The 16,079-nt window shown below is 32.9% G+C and overlaps 4 protein-coding genes, 1 non-coding gene and 1 pseudogene across 5 annotated transcripts; 2 read left to right on the top strand and 4 right to left on the bottom strand.

Annotated features, from left to right (window-relative positions):
- Positions 1 to 204: 204 nt before the first annotated feature.
- Positions 205 to 1,359, bottom strand: LOC139429531 (cullin-5-like; the record flags this gene model as incomplete). Its single annotated transcript, XM_071195310.1, is given in 2 exon segments — positions 205 to 995; positions 997 to 1,359. Coding segments are annotated over 2 exon segments (1,020 nt in total), but the record flags the coding sequence as incomplete, so codon positions are not given.
- A 2,041-nt stretch (positions 1,360 to 3,400) lies between these two features.
- Positions 3,401 to 4,541, bottom strand: LOC139429238 (cullin-5 pseudogene; annotated as a pseudogene).
- Positions 4,542 to 5,810: 1,269 nt separating this feature from the next.
- LOC139429530 (uncharacterized) lies at positions 5,811 to 6,374 on the bottom strand. The gene has a single exon (XM_071195309.1). It carries the CDS (start codon positions 6,372 to 6,374, stop codon positions 5,811 to 5,813), a length of 564 nt encoding a protein of 187 aa, XP_071051410.1.
- Positions 6,375 to 7,414: 1,040 nt separating this feature from the next.
- Positions 7,415 to 10,117, bottom strand: LOC111416085 (cullin 5). Its single transcript, XM_023048032.2, has 2 exons — positions 9,903 to 10,117; positions 7,415 to 9,850 (listed from the first exon to the last, which is right to left on the bottom strand). Exons 1-2 carry the CDS (start codon positions 10,104 to 10,106, stop codon positions 7,550 to 7,552), a joined length of 2,505 nt encoding a protein of 834 aa, XP_022903800.2. The 5' UTR covers positions 10,107 to 10,117; the 3' UTR covers positions 7,415 to 7,549.
- A 307-nt stretch (positions 10,118 to 10,424) lies between these two features.
- On the top strand, positions 10,425 to 12,023 carry LOC111416082 (Vacuolar protein sorting-associated protein YL-1). Its single transcript, XM_023048030.2, has 4 exons — positions 10,425 to 10,907; positions 10,964 to 11,093; positions 11,143 to 11,708; positions 11,765 to 12,023. Exons 1-4 carry the CDS (start codon positions 10,774 to 10,776, stop codon positions 11,967 to 11,969), a joined length of 1,035 nt encoding a protein of 344 aa, XP_022903798.2. The 5' UTR covers positions 10,425 to 10,773; the 3' UTR covers positions 11,970 to 12,023.
- Positions 12,024 to 16,006: 3,983 nt separating this feature from the next.
- Positions 16,007 to 16,079, top strand: TRNAK-UUU (transfer RNA lysine (anticodon UUU)). Its single transcript has one exon. It is a non-coding gene; the product is annotated as a tRNA-Lys (tRNA).

Raw genomic sequence — 16,079 nt, 5'->3', positions numbered from 1 at the left:
CTAAAGACGCACGGCTAAACCTGAATGTTTCTATTGCTACTGTTAGTTAGAAGAATTTATTATTTTATCGTAATTTATTTATAAAAATCAGATAATGAATTCTCGTAGATTCATATGTGAGAAATAAGATAACCTCAAATTTATCTGTCAACAAATTGAAGTTATGCAACCCTTTTCTCTAGGGAACAAAATAAGTTGCCTATATATTTTTTAAAACTTTTATTACATTTCAATTTTAAAGTTGTATAAGAAAGAACAGAAAAATACATAAGTATAATAGAAAATACGAAAAGAAAAAAAAAATAGGACTTATTAAAATAATAATAATAACGGACTTTTTACGCCATATAAATAAACGTATTTATGTCGTCATCATCCCTTCGCATATATTTATGTTCGATTAGCCATTCGAGTTGTTCTTTAATCATTTTTTTCGATGGCAAGAACATATTTTTCAGTATATCAACAAGTTCCGCTTGAAGCGCGGCGTTGGTAATCCTCTTACGCATTTTTAAAATTTTAATAATCGCCTCTTGAGTCCTGAGTATTCTTAATTGAACTATCGAATGATTATCTTCAAGTTGCGACCGTTCCGTGCTTAATTGTAATCGTCCGATTAGGTTCACTTTTCCGCGTTTTTGCGGCTTCCCGTTTTTAACCAATGAAAATTCTTGGTTGATCCAAAACAAGGTGTGTTCGGCAAAATCTTTAGCTTGCGAAACGATCGGGGAATAACACAATAATTGTCTTTTTAATTTGGGGAAGGCCACTAAAGACCACAAGGTTCTTCGTAATTCCGGGTCTGGAAGTTCTGTAGCTAAACGTAAATTTTCATAACTAACTCTTTCATTTGGACGTTGATTCCAAGCGAATAAAACCGCCATTTGAAACGTTGTTACATCCAAATCGAATTTACCAACTTCATTTGCGAATGTTATCGTGCCGTTACTCATATGGTGGTACCATTGAAGTTTTCGTCCTGAATGTTTTTTTTTTGTAAAATTCTTCAACTTCGGGTATATAATCTTCGAGTTCGACAGGAAGACTAACTGTGACTCTTTCGGAACCTCTCGCCCAAGCGCCAGCATTTAATATTTTTATATTAATAGCATCGTGTCGCGCTGTTGATGTTTTAAATTGCGTATTCAAATCTTCGCTGACTTTAATATCTTGAAACATCCTCGCTAATTTATTAACATAATCAGCGGGCATTCCAACTTCGCGCAACCACTCGACCATATCTTCTTCTTTTTCACTATCGGCGCTTGCGTCTAAAATTAATCTCCTCGTTAAATGAGCCTTATGATACCGCATAAACACGTTCTTATTTGATACATATTCTAAAACTAAAAGTAATAACAATTAAAACTAGAATTAACACTAGACCGAGAATTTGAAATAATCGGATTTAGCCGCATGTCACTCAAGATGGCTAAAGCTGAATAATTCTAGTTCAAGGTCTTGTGTTAGTTCTAGTGATAGTGTTAGTGTAAAACTAGAACTAACACTTTGCATTCTAGTTCTAGATCTATACCTTTCCAAGCTCAAATTGGCACTAATCAGAATCAAAATGACATTAGTCAAAATCATATTGGCAATGTCAATTTCAAATTGGCATTGGTCAAAATCAAATTGACAATAATCAAAATTAAAATGGCATTAGTCAATATCAAATTGGCAATAAACAATATCATATTGGCATTAATCATCAAATTTAGCACTAATCAAAAGCAAATTGGCATTAAACAAAATCAAAATGACATTAGTCCATATCATATTGGCACCAAACAATATCAAGATGGCATGAAAAATAAATGTTTAAATCGGTGTCAAACAATTGTTAACTTATCGGTTATTGTCAAGTTTATGGTAATTTATTGCGAGATTTCAACTATTATATTCACACGAGATGCCTTATTTAAAGAAAAATGCTGCTGCAAATCTGAGGACACAGATTTGCGCTTTGTATAATGCCAATGGTAACTGGCGTAATCTTGCAAACGTACTACCTACAGGTGCCAAAGAGAACCGCGTATCGATGGGTTAACAACCAAGAACAACCGGAAAAGCAGCGAGGAGGTAAACGTAGAGCTAAAATAACTGATGAGCACCGTCAATTCATGGAACGTTCAGGATACACAATAGGATGCATTGGAAACATGGGGCTAATTCATTCCGAACTACGTCGGGGCTCTTTCAAGAAGCCGGAAGCAAATGAATTTGTGAGGCAATGCCTAAGAAGAGCGCAAGGCCTTTACCAAACTGGAGTTGCATTAGTTATTGATAATGTTCCATGCCACTCTGCTATTGAAGAGGTTTTTGCAGAAAACGAATTTGAACACCACACACTTTTACGAATAAGTCCGTACAGCCCTATGTTTAATACTATTGAACAAGCGTGGTCTGCATTAAAAGCAGGAGTAAAAGCAGATATGGCTGTACAGCTAAATAACATCTTGGCTGGTGCTGACCGGGATCATCTGACTCAAACAGAATATCGAATGCAGAAATTAGAGAACACCGTTCATAATAATATGGACAAGATTACTGTTGCCAATTGCGAAATGTTTATTGCCCACATCCAACGATTTATCCCTTCTGCATTGAATATGCAAGATATAAATTTTTAAGAGTGTTATTTAAAACATAACGTTACCTACTTTCTTAAGTAATATAATTGTTATTACTGTGTTTGTAAGTCAATAAAATGTTTTTACCCATTTCATTTTATTTAATGCTGATATATAATTTTATTTCCATGTCAATTTAAAATTCATAAGTGCCAATATGATATGGACTAATGTCATTTTGATTTTGTTTAATGCCAATTTGCTTTTGATTAGTGTTTAATTTGTTGATTAATGCCAATATGATATTGTTTATTGCCAATTTGATATTGACTAATGCCATTTTAATTTTGATTATTGTCAATTTGATTTTGGCTAATGCCAATTTGAAATTGACATTGCCAATATGATTTAGACTAATGTCATTTTGATTCTGATTAGTGCCAATTTGTGCTTGAAAAGATATAGTGTTAGTTCTAGTTTTAATTCGATAAAAATAAGCAACATAATGATAGTTCTAGTGTAAAACTAGAACTAACACTAGACCGAGAACTAGCAACGTCTCTCAAGACGACTAAACCCGAATGATTCTAGCCCTAGGTCTTGTGATAATGTTAATGCAAAACTAAAGACGCATGGCTAAACTAGAATGTTTCTATTTCTAGTATTAATTAGAAGAATTTATTATTTTATCGTAATTTATTTATAAAAATTAGATAATGAATATGCTTTCGTAGATTCATATGTGAGAAATAAAATAACCTTAAATTAATCTGTCAACAAATTAAAGTTATGCAACCATTTTTTCTAGGAAACAAAATAAGTTGCCTATATATTTTTTAAAACTTTTATTACATTTCAATTTTAAAGTTGTATAAGAAAGAACAGAAAAATACATAAGTATAATAGAAAATACGAAAAGAAAAAAAATAGGACTTATTAAAATAATAATAATAACGGACTTTTTACGCCATATAAATAAACGTATTTATGTCGTCATCATCTCTTCGCATATATTTATGTTCGATTAGCCATTCGAGTTGTTCTTTAATCATTTTTTTCGATGGCAAGAACATATTTTTCAGTATATCAACAAGTTCCGCTTGAAGCGCGGCGTTGGTGATCCTCTTACGCATTTTTAAAATTTTAATAATCGCCTCTTGAGTCCTGAGTATTCTTAATTGAACTATCGAATGATTATCTTCAAGTTGCGACCGTTCCGTGCTTAATTGTAATCGTCCGATTAGGTTCACTTTTCCGCGTTTTTGCGGCTTCCCGTTTTTAACCAATGAAAATTCTTGGTTGATCCAAAACAAGGTGTGTTCGGCAAAATCTTTAGCTTGCGAAACGATCGGGGAATAACACAATAATTGTCTTTTTAATTTGGGGAAGGCCACTAAAGACCATAAGGTTCTTCGTAATTCCGGGTCTGGAAGTTCTGTAGCTAAACGTAAATTTTCATAACTAACTCTTTCATTTGGACGTTGATTCCAAGCGAATAAAACCGCCATTTGAAACGTTGTTACATCCAAATCGAATTTACCAACTTCATTTGCGAATGTTATCGTGCCGTTACTCATATGGTGGTACCATTGAAGTTTTCGTCCTGAATGTTTTTTTTTGTAAAATTCTTCAACTTCGGGTATATAATCTTCGAGTTCGACAGGAAGACTAACTGTGACTCTTTCGGAACCTCTCGCCCAAGCGCCAGCATTTAATATTTTTATATTAATAGCATCGTGTCGCGCTGTTGATGTTTTAAATTGCGTATTCAAATCTTCGCTGACTTTAATATCTTGAAACATCCTCGCTAATTTATTAACATAATCAGCGGGCATTCCAACTTCGCGCAACCACTCGACCATATCTTCTTCTTTTTCACTATCGGCGCTTGCATCTAAAATTAATCTCCTCGTTAAATGAGCCTTATGATACCGCATAAACACGTTCTTATTTGATACATATTCTAAAACTAAAAGTAATAACAATTAAAACTAGAATTAACACTAGATCGAGAATTAGAAATAATCGGATTTAGCCGCATGTCACTCAAGATGGCTAAAGCCGAATAATTCTAGTTCAAGGTCTTGTGTTAGTTCTAGTGATAGTGTAAAACTAGAACTAACACTAGATCGAGAACTAGCAACGTCTTCCAAGACGACTAAACCCGAATGATTCTAGTCCTAGGTCTTGTGTTAGTTCTAGTGATAATGTTAGTGCAAAACTAAAGACGCATGGCTAAACTCGAATGTTTCTATTTCTAATATTAATTAGAAGAATTTATTATTTTATCTTAATTTATTTATAAAAATTAGATAATGAACATGCTTTCCTAGCAGCCCCGGATCTACAATATTTTTAAGCTAGGCAAAAACTGAAATTGAATATTTATTTTTACCTTTATCATCTATATAATTTCAGCTATCAGATGTCCATTAATTGATTGACATTTGGACATAGCTTACATAGGCCTTCCGGAAATAATGCATCCATCGCTGTTCTTTCTGTGTTAATCCTATTTATTCACAGATGTATAGACATGAACGTGTGGGATATATATTTTATACACAGCACAGGATAGGATTTAAAATAAAAATCAAATATATTATAGCATTTGTGAATTGAAGTTACAATTTTACTCTTCGAGCTTATTGTTCAGCAAATAAATCTATGGCCTTGTCATAATTTAACTCGTGTGCAATTCGATTTTCTATATCTAAGATTGCAAGACTCGATAAGCGTTCTTGGCACATAGAAGATCGAAAATAATTTTTAATTAGTTTTAGTTTGTTAAAACTTCGCTCACAGCTTGCGGATGTAGTAGGAAGCGTACAGTAAGTTCGCAGGGCAATACAAATATTAGGAAAAGCATCTTGCAAATCATGCGCATAGATCTGTTGCAAAAGATAGAAACCGTTATCCTTTTTTATATCACCAAATAAAAGCGGAGCTTGCTCTTTAAAAACGTAGAGTTCCTGGCAGAATTCAACGACGCTTAAATCTCGCTCGTATTTTCGAGCCAGATCTGCTCAATACTTTTGCAGTTCTTCAATTGACATTTTCAAAATATTAGTACCATTAAGAAAAGCAAAATTCAAATTCAGCATGGTAGCACAATCAAATCTCTTTTTAATTTCTGATATTATTCGATCAAATACCATCATTATTTCTTTAGAATGTAGTTAAACAGGTTGGAGTGTTTGTAATTCGTCTTCACACATCTCATCGAAATGTTTTTTACGTTTACGTTTGCGGATATTCCATTAGATTTTGTCTCATTTTTTGCAAAGTTTTGAGCAGACCATCCATTAGTGCTACGGAACGGACAAGGATAATATCTTCTTTCTGAATTTCTATATTCACTCGATTGATTTCGCGGAGAATATTCGCCCAAATAGTTAAATTGACAATAAATTTAAAATCCTTTATAGCAGTTAAGAGATGACATGCCTCGTACTTAGCTTTTGGAGCATGAGAAGTTTGCTTAACTTCTTCTAAGGCTTCCGCTATTTCTGGAAAATTATTTAATAGGGCATTCACACCAACATGTTTCGCCGGCCATCTCGTCTGACTACTTCCTTTTAAATTTGTTTTAACCCATTTTTTCATAATGTCCCACCTGGTAGCGGAGCCAACAGAAAAGCAATCTACTTTTTGAATCAGACCAAATAGGTTAATAGCTTCCTGGCATGATGAGGCAGAATGAACACCTACAAGATTTAAGGAGTGAGCCAAGCACGGTACGAACTTGGCCAACTCATTCCTTTCTGCAATCCTGGCTTGTACTCCTTTATGGATGCCGGCCATATTGGTCCAATATCTAAATCATCAACTGCCAATTTTTCTAAAATCTGTTGACAAATGTCCTCTCCTGTCTTTCCAGCAATTTCTATGAAATTAATGAAACTTTCTTTTATTTCACACACATCTCCAGTTCTTTTTACATATCGAATTACCTGGCTCATTTGTTCTGTATGGGATCTGGAGTGCAGTCGAACATTATAGTGTAGTATTTGGCTTCTTTGATGTCATTTAAAATGCTATTTCTAACTGTTTTTGCCATTATGTTAATCATTTCATTCTATATTGTCTTTCATAAATATGATACTTATCCCTTTTTAAGTGTTCTAATTGAAACTTAAGAGTTGAATTATGTTTGGCGAGCAGGGAAATTAAGTTCAAGAAGTTACCTTGACTAGGCTGAGGACATTGTGTGATGAGAAGAAAGGCAGTTTGTGGATAGATACAATACACCATCCATAACAATACGCAGGATCTGTCTCCATTTTTCTTTCTCTGAGTGAATTACTCTCTCAATGTCTTGATCAATACCCTGGCATGATTTCATTTGTTGTACCCGTGTTATCCACTTGATCATACACTCTTTGGGCATTTGAGTTGCCTCGTGTTCGGTTAATCTCTCTGAAACTTTTTTCCAATTAATAAACTCTGTAGGACATAATGCAGATGTGGCGGTAGAAGACGGTTACTGGTAAATCTTGCAGCACGCACAAAAACTTGCATTTTTTGTCTTAGAAAATATAAGCAAAGATCTTTTAACCCTTTCGCAATTAGCCAACGTCCTGTATCGCATAGAACATACTTGTACTATTATTTATTTCGTGGTCAAAGTTAAGTAAATGATGAGTTGCCTATTGGTCTGTAAAGTATGAATTTGGCCGCCCTCTGAACTTGCCGCCAGGGGCATAGACCCCGGCTTGCCCCTCCCTAGATCCGGGGCTGTTTCCTAGATTCATATGTGAGAAATAAAATAACCTCAAATTAATCTGTCAACAAATTAAAGTTATGCAACCATTTTTTCTAGGGAACAAAATAGGTTGCCTATATATTTTTTAAAACTTTTATTACATTTCAATTTTAAAGTTGTATAAGAAAGAACGGAAAAATACATAAGTATAATAGAAAATACGAAAAGAAAAAAAAAAAAAATAGGACTTATTAAAATAATAATAACGGACTTTTTACGCCATATAAATAAACGTATTTATGTCGTCATCATCCCTTCGCATATATTTATGTTCGATTAGCCATTCGAGTTGTTCTTTAATCATTTTTTTCGATGGCAAGAACATATTTTTCAGTATATCAACAAGTTCCGCTTGAAGCGCGGCGTTGGTGATCCTCTTACGCATTTTTAAAATTTTAATAATCGCCTCTTGAGTCCTGAGTATTCTTAATTGAACTATCGAATGATTATCTTCAAGTTGCGACCGTTCCGTGCTTAATTGTAATCGTCCGATTAGGTTCACTTTTCCGCGTTTTTGCGGCTTCCCGTTTTTAACCAATGAAAATTCTTGGTTGATCCAAAACAAGGTGTGTTCGGCAAAATCTTTAGCTTGCGAAACGATCGGGGAATAACACAATAATTGTCTTTTTAATTTGGGGAAGGCCACTAAAGACCACAAGGTTCTTCGTAATTCCGGGTCTGGAAGTTCTGTAGCTAAACGTAAATTTTCATAACTAACTCTTTCATTTGGACGTTGATTCCAAGCGAATAAAACCGCCATTTGAAACGTTGTTACATCCAAATCGAATTTACCAACTTCATTTGCGAATGTTATCGTGCCGTTACTCATATGGTGGTACCATTGAAGTTTTCGTCCTGAATGTTTTTTTTTGTAAAATTCTTCAACTTCGGGTATATAATCTTCGAGTTCGACAGGAAGACTAACTGTGACTCTTTCGGAACCTCTCGCCCAAGCGCCGGCATTTAATATTTTTATATTAATAGCATCGTGTCGCGCTGTTGAAGTTTTAAATTGCGTATTCAAATCTTCGCTGACTTTAATATCTTGAAACATCCTCGCTAATTTATTAACATAATCAGCGGGCATTCCAACTTCGCGCAACCACTCGACCATATCCTCTTCTTTTTCACTATCGGCGCTTGCGTCTAAAATTAATCTCCTCGTTAAATGAGCCTTATGATACCGCATAAACACGTCCTTATTCGATACATATTTTAAAACTAAAAGTACATCTTTTAATCTTGATTCAATTTCATCGGTTGTCAGTCGTTTTGATAAAGGAGTACGTCTTAAAAGCATGTCGCAATAATTTGCTAATAACTCGGGACATTTACTTTCAGGGGAACATTTCGATGTTACATTTCGATTTGTGTTTAATTCTAATTTAAAGACGGTTGTATCATTAACGACCGCTTTAAATGCTTTGTCGCGTGCCGTTAAAAATCTTGGATCATCATCGAAAGCTTCATGTACCAACGTACTAAACTTTCGAAATAAATCTAATAACCTCTCGACGTATTTTTCAGAATCTTGGGTTATTATATCAGCCGCTGCAACCATATCTGCTAAACCAGCTTGAGTTATATGTGATTCTAATTCACCGAGCATCGGTTGAACACCTTCGGGAACTCTTTCTAATAATCGAAACATTAATTGTAACCGAGTTGTTTCACCTGCTTTTATTAAAGGCGTGCACTCTGCTAAAAGTAACGGCAAAGCGTTTCCAACTAAAACATTAACGCAACATTGTATAACCCCAATGCTTCCAATTTCGAGATATTTTTGAGCACGGATTTCTTCCTCTTTTAATTTACTATCAGCGTAGCGCATGTAGGCTTGTACCCCATTGTCTGCTAAATATTCCGGTGCTTTTAATTTGTAAAACATTTCTGTGCTTTGAATGTACGCGCCTTCGAAATTTTCACGATAAATTTGCATTTTATCATCCACATTTGAACATAAATTTACGTAAGATTCTCGTACTCCTATAACTAATTGAGAATCGAATGCTTCCCCGTTTCTTTCAGCATGAACTAGCTTCATAGCGCTTTCTTGTAACGTTCGTTTGATATCCATAAAAATACTTTCGTTCCAGGAGTCTAACATTAATTTCCTAACGATGCTTTCTTCACATTTCTTGGTGTTATTTTGAACGTTTGTCGTTCCCGTTGTTTGTTTTCCTTGCAAACTGGTTTCTAATTGTCTAAACGGAGTCGGTAAATAATTACACTGTGTAAAAAATTTACGCCATTCAGCGATATAAGCCTTTAAAAGAGCTTGTTCTTCTTTATGTGATAAAACCCGTATTTGGGCTTGTTTTATAAATTGAACGATATCCTCTTGGAGATGATCCCGCAATTTTATCGGTCCTTTTTCGTCCCACAAACACACCAAGTGAACATCGTAAAAAAGCTGTTGCCATTCTGGTTGTGAAACCGGATCTTGACGTAATAGTTTTAAAACTATCGGCCGCATATAAGGCCATTTATCTTCAAATTTTATTTGACCCTTTTCCTAACAATAACTAATAATTAAAACAAAATAAACAGGTAAATGTATCATTTACCTTTAACATGATGGTTATGTACTTAAAATTTGTTTTATCGCCTTCCGGGTCATAATATTCGTTCACAACGTTTACGGTTTTATAATTAGCATTGCTGGTGATGTATTTGCGTGTGGTAATCGTATCTAAACGAGTAAAAAATGCAAAATTTGCAACGAAACAAGCGGACTTTGGGGATTTTGAGGTTACCAGGGCTTTTGACATTAATCTAAATTGACACTCAGATTTACCAACAAAAATCGTCGAATTCCCTAATTTGCAACAAAAACGCAAACTTTGTTAATATAACTACGATAATTAAAAAAATTATTATACGTAATTATCAATCATTTTATTAACAAAATAAGTAATTAACTTAAAATATTTTTCGATAACTATAAATATTGAAATCCCCCAAAAATTAATCTAACCTAACTTGTCAAATTTGTTTACAATTTCTAAAAAGTTGTTTTGAATTGAAAAACGCAAACTTTGTTAATATAACTACGATAATTAAAAAAATTGTTATACGTAATTAACAATCATTTTATTAACAAAATAAGTAATTAACTTAAAATATTTTTCGATAACTAAAAATATTGAAATCCCCCAAAAATTAATCTAACCTAACCTGTCAAATTTGTTTACAATTTCTAAAAAGTTGTTTTGAATTGAAAAACGCAAACTTTGTTAATATAACTACGATAATTAAAAAAATTGTTATACGTAATTATCAATCATTTTATTAACAAAATAAGTAATTAACTTAAAATATTTTTCGATAACTATAAATATTGAAATCCCCCAAAAATTAATCTAACCTAACTTGTCAAATTTGTTTACAATTTCTAAAAAGTTGTTTTGAATTGTTCCGTGATTATTTATATAAAAAATGCAAAGAGAACGACGTGCAAATGCGGGTAACCGCATGTCGAAACTCCTCAATGAAGAGGAAGAATGTCAAGATGATTTTTATAAGGTTAATTATGGTGGATTTGCTGACACCGAAAGCGACAACGAATATGAGTAAGAAAATGTTTAAAACGTTTTTTTAACGTATTTTTATTAAAATTCATCGTTAGAGCTGAAGAGGAAGGTGAAGATATCGTCGATTCAGATTTTAGTATTGATGAAAATGATGAACCTGTCTCTGATAACGAAGATAATGAATCGCAACCTAAAAAGCGGAGATTGGTGACAAAAGCGTATAAAGTAATAATCTTTAATTGTTACGATAGGTGTTTAAGTAACGTTTTTATAGGAACCCGTAAAACAAGAGGTTAAACAAAAACCGAAAATTCAAAAACCAAAACCTGTAATTCAAAAAATAAAGCTTGAAGATGAATATAACCTTGAAAGGGTTGAAAGAAAATCAATTAGAAAATCAACAGCAGCGAAATCGGCTGCGACAGCACAAAGAATAAAAGTAAGAAATTTAGAGCAAAAAAGGAAAGTAAAACGACCGAGGGAAGAAACTTGGATGCCGACTCAAGAAGAGCTCCTCGAAGAAGCTAAAATAACGGAAAAAGAAAATTTGCAATCTCTCGAAAGATATCAACGACTTGAAAGTGAAAAGAAATCAAGAAGACCGGTTAAAAAAGTTTTTAATGGCCCCACTATTATCTATCAATCGTTAAAGTTTCCAATTATCGAAGAAATTTCTGACGAAACTAAACAAGAAGATGAGGATAAAAAGGAAATTAAACGATTTTACGAACGTACCTTTATTAGTGTCGCTAATGATCCTAACGATGTTAGTTTTGCGAAAATTTTTAATTTAAAACCAAAACCGAATTATCCCAAAAAAATTAAATGCACAATCACAAAGTAAGTGGGAGCAAAGTTATTAAAAAGGTAATTTATTAAAATTAATTTACTTGTAGTTTACCTGCAAAATATATAGATCCAATCACTTGCCTACCATATCATAATAGTCATTGTTTTCGAATTATAAGAGAGGCTTATTATCAACAATTAGAGGTTCAAGGTGATCGGAGTAATGTGCAGGTTGCCGAATGGATGAAATGGTATATTAAAAATAAGGATAAAGTACAAAGATGTATTCGAATGATAAAAGAAGGAGCTTAAAATAAGTTTTTTTGTATTAGTTGTATTGAATATGGAAATAAATTTTTTTATGAAGATGTAAAAGATAACCTCACTTAACGACATAACCTTAATTTTATTTACATTTTTTATGCTTCAAATTATAACTTTTGTTATAAAAGGGTAATTATTTTTTTTTACTTGTTTTGCAGGGATGCAACATATAAAGAAATGAAAAGAGTATGGTGTTAGGAAAGGACGCATTTTCCGGGGTAAGTTAATATTTAGTCTGTTATCTATTTTTTGTAATTCGCGACGGTAATGAAAGCTGTAAACGGTACTCAAACGGGTGCTGTAATGACACTCCTTACTGCTGTAATGAGGTTTTAGTAACATTTTATGGAACCAGTTCAAGTTGGTGACATTGGGTCATTAATTTTTCTAGTTGTGACAATTTTTGTCTATGGATGTTTAAACACGTTCTTAGCATCGAATACAAACAAGGTCCACAATAATGAGGACATTGAACACTGGCAATTTCTCTTATTTTGGGAGGTGTACATGAAACGTTTTTTTCAGGTGAATACATTTTGTGTTTTGACAGTTTCTAATTGTCAATTCAAATTTCTATTTTCAAGTGTTACGGTGTTACCAACTGCTACATACCTATTTCCCTACATTGTCAAAATTTATTTTATTTTTGTTAAAAAAAAGGATAAAAACGCGAATTACAAAGAATAGCATAAAAAACACGTTTCATAAGACTTAAAGCACTCATTCATTAAAAAACTCGTGGTTTCGCCACTCGTTTTTCAACTTGAATTCGTGCACTTCAAACGTGTCTTACGAAACTTGTTTTTTAATATACATTTTTTTTAATTCGCGATCATAATGAAAGCTATTACAGTACTCAAAGGGGTACTGTAATGAGACTCCTTACAGCAAACGATGCTGTAATGAGATTTTAGTAACATTTTATGGATCCAGTTCAAGTTGGTGACATTGGGTCATTAATTTTTCTAGTTGTCAATGTAACAATTTGAATTGGTTCCATACTTTGAGTATATATAATATGGATTGAGCTAACTGAATATATCTACTAACAAAAATGTGGCTCAAGGTGAATAGACGCAGATGGAAAGCGATAATGTGAAAGTGTAACAAAGATAGACATAAAACGGTACTAAACAGACGGGCGCATGCGCACAAAAGTGTCAAACCTGACGTTTATCGTTTTGTTGTGTCACAGCCAGTCACACCGTTATGTTTAAAAATGTATTGTTTCGTGTGCAAAGTTCGCGATAATACAGTTTCACATCACCTGTAAGTATTATAAATAATAAGGAAATTTTATTTTATTTTATTTTTTTTTCTTTTTTCATTTATTAATTTTGTTTTAAATTTACCGCCAAAATTAACGCACGCCCATTATATGTCAGTACGCTTCTATGTCTATCTCGGTTCGATCACCTTGCGCAAGCTATCTCTCTCGTTGGCTCAATCCATATTATACAGGTGCCCATTATGTATGGAATATAGTATATATCTTGATAGGTATCAACTTTATAAAAAAACATTTTATACAAAAGTTGTTTAATATTTTATTTGCCATAATAAGACAGCATTCAATTGTTTTTATTTCAGAAAACAAATGAGCAACGAATAACACTTGAAGTTTTTTAAATGGCAATGTACCCTTTCGTTAGGCTCATTTGATAGAGATTTCTTTTCTCTTTACGATGACGTAAAATTTTAGTACCCTTGTATCAGAAAATTTTTGAAAACATGTAAAAATTGCTTATTAAGAAAATTTAACTAATAACAGTAATCTACAGTGTGTCCCCGGATAGGTGAAACAACTCTTATAAAATGTAAATTTTTTTCGATATTAATTGTCATCTTTTGGGGTTCCGCCCTGCTTAGTTAAAGACTAATTTTAAACATATTTTCAAGTTTTAAAAGTTTAAGTGAGTGTTGACACTGAAGCGAATACTTCTTGTGTGTCAGGTAAAGTACCTTTTCTGTGTACAGTATGGTAAAATGTTACTAAGAAATTTTATTCAGAATAAAAAGTTATGGCCATATGCAAATTTTCGGAATCATCGGCCTACTTTATAAGATTAGATGCTCTATTAAGATTTTTTGTTTTGAGAATCAGATTGTTTGGGAGAAATAAACAAACCGTTCTTAAAATGTTTACAAAAAATTAATTGTGTGTTCGCTCACAAAAGAAAACAGTTAATCATAATTAACAGTTAATCAGTTTCATCATAATTTTTCTTTAGAGTGAATACTTCCCGCTGTAAGAAATCTTTTGATTAAACGCCAACAAGTACTTCTTTTAATTCCAGTATTTGAAAATTTTCCACTAAATAAAGCAATAGCCATATTTATCAGTTTTTCCCCGATTTCATAACATTGAATCACGTAAACTTTTTCCTCTAATGTTAACATTGTATTTAAAAAACACTTTAAGTTTACCAATTTACAGTTTGGCAGATTAACATTGACAGGAAAGCAATTTTGTTTTTCCATGGCAGTCTTTGCTAGAAATAAAATTGTTTGAAATGGATTTTTATCAAAGTAGGCCGACCATTCTGAAAATTTGCATATGGCCATAGTTTTTCATTCTGAACAAAACTTCTTAGTAGCACTTTGACGTACTGTAAACAGAAAAGGTACTTTACCTGCCACAAAAAAAGTTTTTCTTTCACTGTTAAGACACACTCGTTTTTTTAAAATTGAAAATATGTTCAAAATTAGTCTTTCATCAAGCAGGGCTAAACCCCAAAAAATTACAATTAATATCGAAAAGAATTTACCTTTTATAAGAGTCGTTTCACCTATCCGGGGTCACACTGTAGATATCCGAGATCGTCAAATACCTCGAAGTACCTCGAATTATTGGAGATGTACACTAATTTTTCGTTTATTTGTTTTATTTTGCACGTAAATTTAATTTACGGTAATAATTTGAGATCTCGGGTATCTAGATTAATGTTATTGATTTATTTTTATTAATAAACAATTTTAACATTTTTTTCAAAAATTTTCTAACGTAAGGGTACAAAAATTTTACGCCATCGTAAAGAGAAAAGTAATTTTTATCAAATGAGAATAACGAAAGAAAACATTGCCATTTAAAAAAATGTAAGTATTATTCGTTACTCATTTGTTTTCTGAATTAAAAACAATTGAATGCAGTCTTATTATGCCAAATAAAATATTAAACAACTTTTGTATAAAATGTTTTTTTATAAAGTTGATACTTACCAAGATATATGCTATATTCCATACATAATGGGCACCCTGTATATAATCAAAGGTTCCATATAATGTTACGAAAATCTCATTACAGCATCGGATGTACTCTCTGGAGGTAGTGTCTTAATAGATCTCTGAGCAATTGCTCTTATTTCGGGGGGTGTACATATGTAAAACAGTTTTTGTTTTACGAAACTAGTTTTTTAATATACTATTTTGTAATTCGCGACGGTAATGAAAGCTATAACAGTACTCAAACGGGTGCTGTAATGAGACTCCTTACAGCATCGGATGCTGTAATGAGATTTTAGTAACATTTTATGGAACCAGTTCAAGTTGGTGACATTGGGTCATTAATTTTTCTACTTGTCAATGTGACAATGTTTGTCTATGGATGTTTAAACACGTTCTTAGCATCGAATACAAGGTCCACAATGATGAGGACATTGGACTCTGAGCAATTTCTCTTATTTTGGGAGGTGTACATGAAATATTTTTGTCAGGTGAATACATTTTGTGTTTTGACAGTTTCTAATTGTCAATTCAAATTTCTATTTTCAAGTGTTACGGTGTTACCAACTGCTACATACCTATTTCCCTACATTGTCAAAATTTATTTTATTTTTGAGAAAAAAAAGAGGATAAAACGCGAATTACAAAAAATATCATAAAAAACACGTTTCATAAGACTTAAAGTACTCATTCATTAAAAAACTCGTGGCTTCGCCACTCGTTTTTCAATTTGAATTCGTGCACTTCAAACGAAACTTGTTTTTTAATATACTATTATGTCATTTAGTGTGTTATTAGCAAGTGCCCGGGTAGCTCAGTCGGTAGAGCATTGGACTTTTAATCCAAGGGTCCAGGGTTCAAGTCCCTGCTCGGGCG

Source organism: Onthophagus taurus, chromosome 3, assembly GCF_036711975.1.
Source record: "Onthophagus taurus isolate NC chromosome 3, IU_Otau_3.0, whole genome shotgun sequence".
NCBI classification, from domain to species: Eukaryota; Metazoa; Arthropoda; class Insecta; order Coleoptera; family Scarabaeidae; genus Onthophagus; species Onthophagus taurus.
Note: the sequence above shows the minus strand (reverse complement) of the source record. Positions and strands in the feature narration are given on the sequence as shown.